This window comes from Stegostoma tigrinum, chromosome 9, assembly GCF_030684315.1.
Source record: "Stegostoma tigrinum isolate sSteTig4 chromosome 9, sSteTig4.hap1, whole genome shotgun sequence".
Lineage (NCBI taxonomy): Eukaryota > Metazoa > Chordata > Chondrichthyes > Orectolobiformes > Stegostomatidae > Stegostoma > Stegostoma tigrinum.
In genome coordinates, this window is record NC_081362.1 from 21,615,054 (window position 1) to 21,628,163 (window position 13,110).

The 13,110-nt window shown below is 45.3% G+C and overlaps 1 protein-coding gene across 1 annotated transcript in view; it reads left to right on the top strand.

Annotated features, from left to right (window-relative positions):
- Positions 1-13,110, top strand: part of LOC125454850 (cyclin-dependent kinase-like 4) — a 132,636-nt gene that overhangs the window by 77,147 nt on the left and 42,379 nt on the right. The window contains exon 3 of the mRNA XM_059648407.1: positions 1,820-1,941. Coding sequence (XP_059504390.1) covers positions 1,820-1,941 — 122 coding nt within the window. The remainder of the gene's footprint in view (positions 1-1,819; positions 1,942-13,110) is intronic.

The following is a 13,110-nucleotide window of genomic DNA, read 5'->3' on the forward strand; positions in this document are numbered from 1 at the left end:
GCACCTCCAACCTTTGTGTCATCAGCAAACATATTAACCCACCCCTCAACCTCCTCATCTAAGTCATTTATAACAACTACAAAGAGCAGAGGCCCAAGAAGAGAGCCCTGCGGGACACCACTCAGCACTGACATCCAGGCAGAATACTTACCATCTACAACCACTCTCTGCCTCCTGTCAGCCAACCAATTCTGAATCCAGACAGCCAAATCGCCCTGTATCCCATACCTCCTAACTTTATGAATGCAGACAAAACAATGGTTTCACTGTAAGGTTTCTCAGCTGTGGCAAGTTTATCTTCTCCATGAACATGGTGAGAAATTTCCTGCATGTCATGATACTCTTTATGGCCATATTAATGTCTCTACAACTCTGAACCACAGAGATCCAAAAAGTCTATCTTATTGAAAGCCACTGTCACCCTAATAATGTTACATGCCCCTGGTTTTGTTCAGAATTGGTTGCAGCCGTCACTTCTTTATGTTGCCTATGTCAAGCATTGAAGTTTTGCCAAAGGAAAACTCACCCACAGAAAGGCTTCCAACACCAAAGTGCAAAAGGCCAAAGCCTTTGATGAGCACCCTATCAAAGTAAATAAAACCCACAAAAGTAAACACAAACTTAGGCACGCCAGGGAAAACTATGGTAGGAAGGCTTTAGACTGTCTCCCCTCCCCATTGAATCTTCGTGGTGACTTCCAAGCTTTTGTGCATCCAGCACAAGTTTGAAGAACAACATCTCATTTTCTCTGTTTCAGCCCCTCTGTTTCTCATCTTCCATTTTCCAATTAGTGGACCTGTAAGGATTGGCACTTAACATCAATTTCCATAACTTGATCACTTGATTCCTTCCTTCTATGTTTTTACTCACAGCACACCCTGGTGTGTCATGACATAGAGATAACACAGTGTGGATCTGGAGGAATGCAACAGGTCAGGCAGCATCAGAGGAGCAGGAAAGTTGACATTTTGGGTTGGAACCTTTCTTCAGAAATGAGCCTGTGTTCCTCCAGACTGTTATCTCTAACTTCAGATTCGGCAGTTATTACTATCCCTGTCATGACATAGGTTGCGTTTAGCACGGCTGACACATTTTCACCCTTTTTTAGGCCTATTATCACATTATGTGGGTTGCTTTCAGCAAAGTCTACCCATTCTCTCCTACTCTCAACTCTCATTATCACTTAACAAAAACCAAAAGTACTGCAGATGCTGTAAATCAGGAACAAAAACAAAGTTGCTGGAAAAGCTTAGCATCTGTGAAGGGAAAAATAGAGTTAATGTTTCAGGTCCGGTGACCCTTCCTCAGAATTATCACTTATTCAGTTTCTCTTTTGTTTATCACTTTTTGTATTTATGTCCTTTTCCATTTCCAGGAATCCATTCACTTCTCTCCCACCCTCCCACCTCAATTTCAGCATAATACTACCTTTTCCTATCACTATCAGTTTTAATGAAGAATCACTGAACTTGAAAAATTAACTCTGCTTTCTCCCACAGATGCTGCCAGACCTGCTGAATTTTGTCAGCAGGTTTCTGTTTCTGTTTTTAAAAAGGGTTACATTGATAGTTCAGACAAAGGAAGGGAAAAAATACACATGAAGTCATAACACTAGAACAGACCACTTAGGCCACAGTGCCCCTTTTTGAGCTTAGCGATTATGGAATTATTTTCCTTAGGTTCTGTTTCTTTTTGGTGGTCTCACATGTCTAAATCAGAGGATGGAATATACAAAGTGGTTAAATTTTTTTGTGTTGTTTCTGGAAGAGAATATTGAATGTAAGAAACTGAAACAACATTTTATATATCTTTGTTACAGCAATTAAAGCACAATAACCTGGTGAACCTTATCGAAGTTTTTAGAAGAAAACGTAAATTGCACCTTGTGCTTGAGTATTGTGATCACACTGTACTAAATGAGCTGGAGAGATATCCTAGAGGGTGAGAGTACTTAAATTTAGATATCTACTTAATGAAAATGCAATAAAAATGTAAAAATGAGCAAAACTAACCATTAAGAAAGAATTTTAAAATTGTTCAGTTTTTCATGTTTAAAACAAATTGTAATGGCTTGTTAATGTCTGCTGTCATTTTGATATAGATGAAATCCAGTTGCAAAGTTCCGCTAGTGCTAAGAATACAAATTAAAATACATTTTTCTGCTGTTAATCCAAATTTCAGTAATTTTAGGACATTTTTCAGTGTTTGCTGTATTGTGAGTGAGAATAGATTGTTTGCTCTGAACGATTTAAATTAAGCATCAAATGACAGGGTGTTAACTTCTTCCAGACAAAACTGCATACAGACTTTAACTATTATGTAATAATGATGCAAATTTGTAATTGTGCTTTGCTCCTCCAAAGAAATTTTGCCGAATATATTTGATTTCTGTCAATCACTTGCCCTCCCTCTCCTGGGAACTGAAAGAAACTCCGGTTTACCTTTGCATAGTCCAGATTCGCAGAATAATTACAGTCCCACTTCATACAAATTTTGAAAGTATGTCATATCAGAAATCCAAGATAACAAAGTGTGAAGCTGGATGAACACAACAGGCCAAGCAGCATCTCAGGAGCACAAAAACTGACATTTTGGGCCAAGACCCTTCATTAGAGAGGGGGATGGGGTGAGGGTTCTGGAATAAATAGGGAAAGAGGGGGAAGCGGACCGAAGATGGAGAGAAAAGAAGATAGGTGGAGAGGAGAGTATAGATGGGGAGGTAGGGAGGGGACAGGTCAGTCCAGGGAGGTCGGACAGGTCAAGGAGGCAGGATGAGGTCAGTAGGTAGGAAATGGAGGTGCGGCTTGAGGTGGGAGGAGGGGATAGGTGAGAGGAAGAACAGGTTAGGGAGGCGGGGACAAGCTGGGCCGGTTTTGGGATGCGGCGGGGGGAGGGATGAACTGGGCTGGTTTTGGGATGCAGTGGAGGAAGGGGAGATTTTGAAGCTTGTGAAATCTACATTGATACCATTGGGCTGCAGGGTTCCCAAGCGGAATATGAGTTGCTGTTCCTGCAACCTTCGGGTGGCATCATTGTGGCACTGCAGGAGGCCCATGATGGACATGTCTAAGGAATGGGAGGGGGAGTTAAAATGATTCGCGACTGGGAGGTGCAGTTGTTTATTGCGAACCGAGCGGAGGTGTTCTGCAAAGCGGTCCCCAAGCCTCCGCTTGGTTTCCCCAATGTACAGGAAGCCACACTGGGTACAGTGAATACAGTATACCGCATTGGCAGATGTGCAGGTGAACCTCTGCTGAATATGGAAAGTCATCTTTGGGCCTGGGTTGGGGGTGAGGGAGGAGGTGTGGAGGAAAGTGTAGCACTTCCTGCGGTTGCAGGGGAAGGTGCCGGGTGTGGTGGGGTTGGAGGGGAGTGTGGAACGGACAAGGGAGTCACGGAGAGAGTGGTCTCTCCGGAAGGAAGACAAGGGTGGGGATGGAAAAATGTCTTGGGTGGTGGGGCCGGATTGTAGATGGTGGAAATGTCGGAGGATGATACGTTGTATCCGGAGGTTGGTGGGGTGGTATGTGAGAACGAGGGGGATCCTCTTAGGGCGATTTTGGCGGTGGGTGGGGTGTGAGGGATGTGTTGCGGGAAATGCGGGAGACGCGGTCAAGGGCATTTTTGACCACTGTGGGGGGAAAGTTGCAGTCCTTGAAGAACGTGGACATCTGGGACGTGTGGGAGTGGAATGCCTCATCCTGGGAGCAGATGCGGTGGAGGCGGAGGAATTGGGAATAGGGGATGGAATTTTTGCAGGAGGGTGGGTGGGTGGGAGGAGGTGTATTTTAGGTAGCTGTGGGAGTCAGTGGGCTTGAAATGGAGAGAGAGAGATAATGGGAACTGCAGATGCTGGAGAATTCCAAGATAATAAAATGTGAGGCTGGATGAACACAGCAGGCCAAGCAGCATCTCAGGAGCACAAAAGCTGATGTTTCGGGCCTAGACCCTTCATCAGAGAGGGGGATGGGGAGAGGGAACTGGAATAAATAGGGAGAGAGGGGGAGGCGGACCGAAGATGGAGAGTAAAGAAGATAGGTGGAGAGAGTATAGGTGGGGAGGTAGGGAGGGGATAGGTCAGTCCAGGGAAGACGGACAGGTCAAGGAGGTGGGATGAGGTTAGTAGGTAGATGGGGGTGCGGCTTGGGGTGGGAGGAAGGGATGGATGAGAGGAAGAACCCGTTAGGGAGGCAGAGACAGGTTGGACTGGTTTTGGGATGCAGTGAGTGGGGGGAAGAGCTGGGCTGGTTGTGTGGTGCAGTGGGGGGAGGGGACGAACTGGGCTGGTTTAGGGATGCAGTTGGGGAAGGGGAGATTTTGAAACTGGTGAAGCCCACAGTGATACCATATGGCTGCAGGGTTCCCAGGCGGAATATGAGTTGCTGTTCCTGCAACCTTCGGGTGGCATCATTGTGGCTGTGCAGGAGGCCCATGATGGACATGTCATCCAGTGAATGGGAGGGGGAGTGGAAATGGTTTGCGACTGGGAGGTGCAGTTGTTTGTTGCGAACTGAGCGGAGGTGATCTGCAAAGTGGTCTCCAAGCCTCCGCTTGGTTTCCCCAATGTAGAGGAAGCCGCACCGGGTACAATGGATGCAGTATACCACATTGGCAGATGTGTAGGTGAACCTCTGCTTAATGTGGAATGTCATCGTGGGGCCTAGGATAGGGGTGAGGGAGGAGGTGTGGGGATAAGTGTAGCATTTCCTGCGGTTGCAGGGGAAGGTGCTGGGTGTGGTGGGGTTGGAGGGCAGTGTGGAGCGAACAAGGGAGTCACGGAGAGAGTGGTCTCTCCGGAAAGCAGACAGGGGTGGGGATGGAAAAATGTCTTGGGTGGTGGGGTCGGATTGTAAATGGCGGAAGTGTCGGAGGATGATGCGTTGTATCCGGAGGTTGGTTGGGTGGTGTGTGAGAACGAGGGGGATCCTCTTAGGGCGGTTGTGGCGGGGGCGGGGTGTGAAGGATGTGTTGCGGGAAATATGGGAGACGCGGTCAAGGGCGTTCTCGATCACTGTGGGGGGAAAGTTGCGGTCCTTAAAGAACTTGGACATCTGGGATGTGCGGGAGTGTAATGTCTTATCGTGGGAGCAGATGCTGCGGAGGCGGAAGAATTGGGAATAGGGGATGGAATTTTTGCAGGAGGGTGGGTGGGAGGAGGTGTATTCTAGGTCGCTGTGGGAGTCGGTGGGCTTGAAATGGACATTAGTTACAAGCTGGTTGCCTGAGATGGAGACTGAGAGGTCCAGGAAGGTGAGGGATGTCCTGGAGATGGCCCAGGTGAACTGAAGGTTGGGGTGGAAGGTGTTGGTGAAGTGGATGAACTGTTCGAGCTCCTCTGTGGAGCAAGAGGCGGCGCCGATACAGTCATCAATGTACCGGAGGAAGAGGTGGGGTTTGGGGCCTGTGTAGGTGCGGAAGAGGGACTGTACCACGTAAACTACAAAGAGGCAGGCATAGCTGGGGCCCATGCGGGTGCCCATGGCCACCCCCTTAGTCTGTAGGAAGTGGGAGGAGTCAAAAGAGAAATTGTTGAGGGTGAGGACGAGTTCAGCAAGGCGGATGAGAGTGTCGGTGGAGGGGAACTGGTCGGGCCTGCGGGACAGGAAGAAGCGGAGGGCCTTGAGGTGTATAGGGACTGGATGTCCATGGTGAATATGAGGTGTTGGGGGCCAGGGAATCGGAAGTCCTGGAGGAGGTGGAGGGCGTGGGTGGTGTCACGGACGTAGGTGGGGAGTTCCTGGACCAAAGGGGAGAAAATGGAGTCCAGACAGGTGGAGATGAGTTCGGTGGGGCAGGAGCAGGCTGAGACGATGGGTCGACCAGGGCAGGCAGGTTTGTGGATTTTGGGACGGAGATAGAAACGGGCCGTGCGGGGTTGGGGAACAATGAGGTTGGAGGCTGTAGGTGGGAGGTCCCCTGAGGTGATGAGGTCATGAATGGTGTTGGAGATGATGGTTTGGTGCTCAGGTGTGGGGTCATGATCGAGGGGGCGGTAGGAGGTGGCGTCGGAGAGTTGGCGTCTGGCCTCGGCGATGTAGAGGTCAGTGAGCCATACTACCACTGCGCCACCCTTGTCTGAGGGTTTGATGGTGAGGTTGGGGTTGGAGCGGAGGGAGCGGAGGGCTGCCCGTTCTGCGGGGGAGAGGTTGGAGTGGGTGAGAGGGGTGGAGAGGTTGAGGCGGTTAATGTTCTGCGGGTTTGATGGTGAGGTTGGGGTTGGAGCGGAGGAAGCGGAGGGCTGGACATCAGTTTCTAGCTGGTTACCTGAGATGGAGACTGAGAGGTCCAGGAAGGTGAGGGATGTGTTGGAGATGGCCCAGGTGAACTTGTGGTTGGGATGGATGGTGTTGGTGAAGTGGATGAACTGTTCGAGCTCCTCTGGGGAGCAAGAGGCGGTGCCGATACAGTCATCAATGTAATGGAGGAAGAGGTGGGGTTTGGGGCTTGTGTAGGTGCGGAAGAGGGACTGTTCCACCTAATCAACAAAGGCATAGCTTGGGCCTTTGTGGGTGCCCATGGCCACCCTCTTTGTCTGTAGGAAGTGGGAGGACTTCACAAGCTTCAAAATCTCCCCTTCCCCCACTGTGTCCCAAAACCAGTCCAGCTCGTCCTCTCCCCCCACTGCATCCCAAAACCAGCCCAGCTTGTCCCCGCCTCCCTAACCGTTCTTCCTCTTACCTATCCCCTCCTCCCACCTCCATTTCCTGCCTACTAACCTCATCCCGCCTCCTTGATCTGTCCGTTCTCCCTGGACTGACCTATCCCCTCCCTACTTCCCCACCTATACTCTCCTCTCCACCTATCTTCTTTTCTCTCCATCTTCAGTCCGCCTCCCCCTCTCTCCCTATTTATTCCAGAACCCTCTCCCCATCCCCCTCTCTGATGAAGGGTCTCGGCCCAAAACGTCAGTTTTTGTTCTCCTGAGATGCTGCTTGGCCTGCTGTGTTCATCCAGCTTCACACTTTGTTACCTTGGATTCTCCAGCGTCTGCAGTTCCCATTATCTCATATCAGAAATCCATCCAGTTTTCAAACAGATTTTGCATGTAAAATTGAAGAAATATAAACCCATAGAATTTTGCCATTACAGTCAATCTTGCCTATTACTCTAAATCTTCAACCTCTTTGAATGTAATCACTTCTTCATCAGTGAAAGATGGTTAGAGTCAATCTAACTTATCCATGCTGACCAGATATCCTAAAGTAATCTAGTCTCATTTGCCAGCATTTGGGCCGTATCCTTGTAAATACTTCCTCTTCATATACCCATCCAGGTGCCTTTTAAATGTTGTAATTGTACCAGCCTCCACCACTTCCTCTGGCAGATCATTCCATACATGCACCACTCTCTGTGCGAAAACCTTGTTCCTTAATTCCCTTTCCAATCTTTGGCTCTCACTTTAAACCCATGCCCTCTAGTTTTGGACTTCACTACCCTGGGGAAAAGACCTTGGCTATTTATCCAGTCTATAATCCCCATGATTTCATAAACCCCTACTCCCTTAGCCTCTGATGCTCCAGGGAATATAGCCCCAGCATATTCAGCCCCTCCCTATAACACAAACGCTCCAAACCTGGCAACATCCTGTAAATCTTTTCAGAACACTTTCAAGTTTCACAACATCCTTCCTTTAGCAGGGAGTCCAGAATTGAACACAGTAGTCCAAAAGTAGCCTAACCAATGTCCTGTACAGCTGCAACATGACCTCCCAACTCCCAAACTCAACGGACTGACCAATAAAGGCAAGCATACCAAACACCTTCTTCACTATCCTGTCTACCTGCAACTCTACTTTTAGGGAACAATGAAACTGCAATCTAGAATCTCAACTATAAGAAAGACATCCAATTTTGCAAATAGGTTTTGAGCAGCAAAATGTGAATCTCATTAGTGAGCAGCAAGAGGCCTATTTGGTTTATTAACATGTCATTAGCACCTCATGTTGGCCCATTTATATGCAGTTTCCTATCCTCCCATGCACTAGAGAGAAACTTTTCATGTTCAATGCCATTTACTCTGATAACTAAGGTGCATTGCTGCGGCAATCTGCACATGTCCCAGGATATGGTCACAGAACTCTGGTGACTTGCTAAATTTTTGTAAAATAGGCTGCTTCAAAGGATCCATTGATGATCTGTGTGGGAGCTTTCCATCCTTAACTCAAAGATGTACCAAATCTGTATCAGAGATAATGGGAACTGCAGATGCTGGAGAATCCAAGATAACAAAGTGTGGAGCTGGATGTATCAAATCTGTTTCTTTTGCAATTTCTGCCATGTCACATTGCATGATTTCAGTTTCCTGTGATGTTGTGTACTGCAGCCCAGCCAGTAGGCTTTGGCACTGTGCAAGCTTCCCCAGATGCAGTAGATGGTACTGTATTGCATTGAGAGAACTATATACCAACAAACCATAGAACTTGATAATAGGTCTGAGAGTGAGTGAAAATGGGTTTGCTGTGTTAAAATCAATTGGGTGTATGGTTTTGTAAAAAACATGTAAGAATGGAATCAGACTATCAAGTTATTGAACTCATGAGAGATGAGCACTAGAGGCTGCAGGATCCTCAAGGGGAAAATGAGCTACTGTCCTTTGAGTTTGCACTGAGGCTAACAACAGCACTTCAGCAGGCCTGTGACAGAAATGTTGGCATGGGAACATGGTGGTATATTCAATGGGTGGGTGACTGGAAGCTCTGGGTTAATTTTTATGGGCAGAATTTAGGCGTTCAGCAAAGCAGTCGCCTGCTTTTATCACATGATGTAGAACCCTAGAATCCCCTATAGTGTGAAAACAGGCCATTCTGCCCAACAAGTCCACAATGACCTTTTGAAGAGTATCCCACCCTGACCCATCACCCTACCCTATCCCTTAACCCTGCATTTCCTGTGGCTAATGCACTTAACCATGAACACTATGGGCAATTTCGCATGGCCAGTCCACCTAACTTGCACATCTTTGGACTATGGGCGGAAAACAGAGCACCCGACGGAAACCCACACAGACTCAGGGAGAACATGCAAACTCTACACAGATAGTCGCCTGAGGTTGAAATTGAAACCAGGTTTCTTGGGCTGTGAGGCAGCAGTACTAACCACTGAGCCACCGTTCTGCCCCCTGTTTTGCTTTTAACATAGACTGCCTATTCTGTGTTACCCTCAGTTCTCATTGTCATTTATTCAGTTTCTCTTCTGTTCTGACATATCATCCACAACTCCATCATTTTCCAACATCTTTCATAACTCTCTATCTCTGGGCTCCATCTCAACCTATCTGCTCACCTTCCCAAACCCCTTGGCCCCGCTGGTCCACCCATCTCAACTTCAGCATAAGTACAAGTTATTCCTAGCTGCTATCAGTTCTGATGAAGAGTCACTGGACTTGAAACATTACCTCTGTTTTCTTCCCACATATTCTGCCAGACCTGCAGAGTTTCACCACATTTTAGTTTAATTATTAATGGTAAAGACTTCCATTCCATCAATATGCAAGTAATCTGCAATCATAAGTACTACATCTTAGAACTCTGCACCAGATGTCCTGGAAGGTGCCATGATGCCTATATCCTTGAGAACTCTCATGTTTCTACTTTTTTCCTCAAGGGGAGGTTACCTTCTTTGGATAGTCACTGGGAGACAAGAGATACTGCTTGTAATCAGGGCTGATGACTTTTTTACACAACCCCCTGAGTAATGGCAAGAAATATGGGTACAATGCAGCCCATTCTTTCAACAGGGCTATCATGGAGTTCACGGCAGGCATCCTGAAATTGAAATTGTGCTGTTTAGAGGATTGGTTTGGTCAGGGATGGCAAGGGGGTGAGGCTTTGTGAAGAAGTTTTGCAATCTAGTCCAGATAGAGTGAACATAGAACTTAGAACATTACAGTATAGTACAGGACCTTCGGCCCTCGATGTTGCGCCGACCCTTGAAACCAGATTGTGCTGTGTATTTCTTGCATGCTGTATTCTGCACACCTAGAACAGGCAAAGATGGGATGTGATGGGTGCTTAAAAGCTGGGAGAGCAGCAGCAGTCTTTTGTGAAGGAAGGAGAGGACAGTAAGTAGGAGGAATTACATCTTCAGCATGATACAGTAATGTAGCATTGGTTGGAACAAGCTAGTCAGGGCTCAACTGTGACTTGCTTCTGTTGGAAGCATGCTTGGTGGAGTGTTCATTCATTGACCATATGACCATAAGTTTGTTGTTATTGAAAACACAAATTTGTTCCCAGAAGCAAATGTGCCCTTTTTGTTTGTTTTATTTCCTTTGCTTTTGCTGTTGTTCGACAGAAGTTAATATCTTTTAACCATTTCAAGGCTTTCCAGCATTTGATGTTTCCATATTGAGCAATGAGAAGATATTATGCTACTTTGGGTATAGGGAAAGAGAAGTACTCACTTAGAGAGGGTTCTAAGATGGCATGGCTCTTCAAATGTGTTGGTTGTGTAACTTGATTCTTGTGGCTAACCTTCCAGTGACTGTCAATCATACAGGTAATGATATGTAATAGCAATACATTTTGCAATTATGAGTTTGTATTTGCAATGAAGTGCCATTCATGACACCTATGTGTCATCTAGAAACTTTTCTTTTATTTTTTCTTCTCACTATGCATACTGCAAAGGGCAGTTCCTGTCTAGCAGCACATGACCTGGTCTGGTTTTAAATATGGCACTGGTATTTGGATTGCTGGAAGATCTACTTCTGCCATTGCTGAGTGCATATAATATCATGAGCAGGGTCCCCTACAAACATGGTACATACAAAATGAGGTAAACAGCTGAGGATTCTGTGAGATAACTCACTAGACCCCTTGGAGAAATATTCTGTATTAAACTCCCCGAAATTGACATTAGACTTTGGGGAGTTAGGAGGTACGTAACTTGCTGCAGGATTCCTAGCCTCTGATTTCCTCTTGTAGCCAGAGTATATGTGCCAGTTCAGTTTCTGATCAACGGTAACACCCAGGATGTTGCTAAAAGGGAATTCAGTGAAGGTAATGCCATTGAATGTCAAGAGGTGATGGTTAGATTATCTCTTGTTAGGGATGGCCATTGCCTGGCAGGTGTGAGGCACAAATTTTACCTTCTATTTGTCAGTCCAAACCTGAATTTTGTTCAAGTCTTGCTGCATTTGTACCGGGACTGGTTCAGAATCTGAGAAGTCATGAATGGTACTGAACAGTGTGCAATCATAGGCAAACATCTCTAACTCTGACTTTTTGATAGAGGTAAAGTCATTGATGAACCAGCTAAAAATCATTGAATTTAGGACACTACCCTGAGGAACTCTTGTAGAGATGTCCTGGAGCTGAGATGAACCCTCCAACAAACACAAAGATTTTCCTTTGTACCAGGTATTGCTCCAAACAGAGAATCATTTTCCTCCTGTTTTCCATTGACTTCAGTTCTGCTCAGGGTCCTTAATGCCATGCTCAGTCCAGTGTAGTCTTGATGCTAAATAAGGCAGTCACCCTCATGTGCCCTCCAGAATTCAGCTGTTTTGTCCATGGTTGAACCAAAACTGTAATGAAGTCAGAAGCTGAGCAGACCCCAAACTGATCATCAGTAAGCAGGTTATTTGCTAAGCAAGTGCCTAATTGTCAGTATTAGGTGATCCAAATGGTTTTAACCCTAAATGTGCTAATCCCTAAATTTCCTCCAAACCATACAGGTTCCATTCAAACCCTTCATAGAACAAACTAATTAATCCAGAAAGATTCCAAACATCTTGATACCTTCCAGTTTTTCAGGTAGTCCTTAAATAAACAATATATTTTCAACAATACAGATTATGCAAGTTCCTTGAGTTTTAGCAGAATGTACAGCTAAGTGGCAAATATATTTTAATTGTTATGATTCTGTAGGGAGCAAAGGCAATCAAGCATCACTATTACATGGCTCATACTAAAATTGTAAATGTTTTATTGAATCATCATTATATTCACTTTGTCTCTCTTTTGTACTGCTATTCAAAGTAAAATGTGTTCATTGGCTTCTTTAAGGAATTAAAATTAACTTATTATAAACAAGATTTATTCTTTATACAAGTGGGAAAAATGGTTAAAAAGTAAGTTCCTATTCAAAATTAAACTATAATCCCCTAATCCCAAACATACACATTCATACGTGGCTCTGTACCGACATCATGGATTTGAAAAAAAGGGACAAAAATGGAACAACATATTTGTGTGTCACGAGTACAAATTCAGAAGATAGAATGGATTAACCTATTAACCCCTCTGATACCCTGTTGACAAGAACAAATTGCTGTCAGTTGCAGAATGATGAAAAATCTTCAGACCAAATTTCAGTGTCAGATGGGAAACATTTGGGAATTCTGTATCAGGTTTTAAACTATTTCACTGACAGAATGAGAGCTTGTGGTTGGCTTTGATTAGAGATTTATCCCTTACTGAAAGAGAGCTGCTTTCCACTGCAAGCTATTTCAGAATCACAATGTAGGTTTGTGAAAACACCCAGTAACTTGACCCATTCAGAAGTCAATTTCTTCCCACTTCTCCTTGAGTCAAAGGCCATGTAGTTATATTCAACATCCAGTAGAAATAGCCAGATTCTATCTCATGTCTTGGATTTAGTTTAGAATACAAATGCAATAAGCAGTTAAGGATGCGTACATTGTTTGTAAGGGATCACATTTGTTTTTGAGACAATGAACTGAAATAAAGATTGGACTGCTAAAACTGAAATACCAGGACAGGCTTGCAACTTAAAAATATCGAGTGCTGCATGTTTTTTTAAGCTGTGCAATACGCTGTTGCTTTTTGAAGTTGAAAATGAAAGAATTTGAAATTGAATTGCACGGAGAGTCTTTGAGTTAAGGAAACTTTGCCTGACAAGAGCTCTCTGATTTGTTTAACTGTAAAATGTTAAACATGTGTAAGTGCCAGGGCAGCAGAGGAAAGAAACTTCCGGAGTCTGTAAACAAAAAAACATTCATCTCTACTTCTCTCCATGTGTTGGGAAAATGGCAGAAAAGTCAAGAAAGTATAAACAAAGGAATTCTAATGTGAGAAAATCCAGGTCCACCTGTTCAACCTTCAAAACAAAGAACGTCTGTAAGTCTAGAGTCAATAGCGTGTCGTCA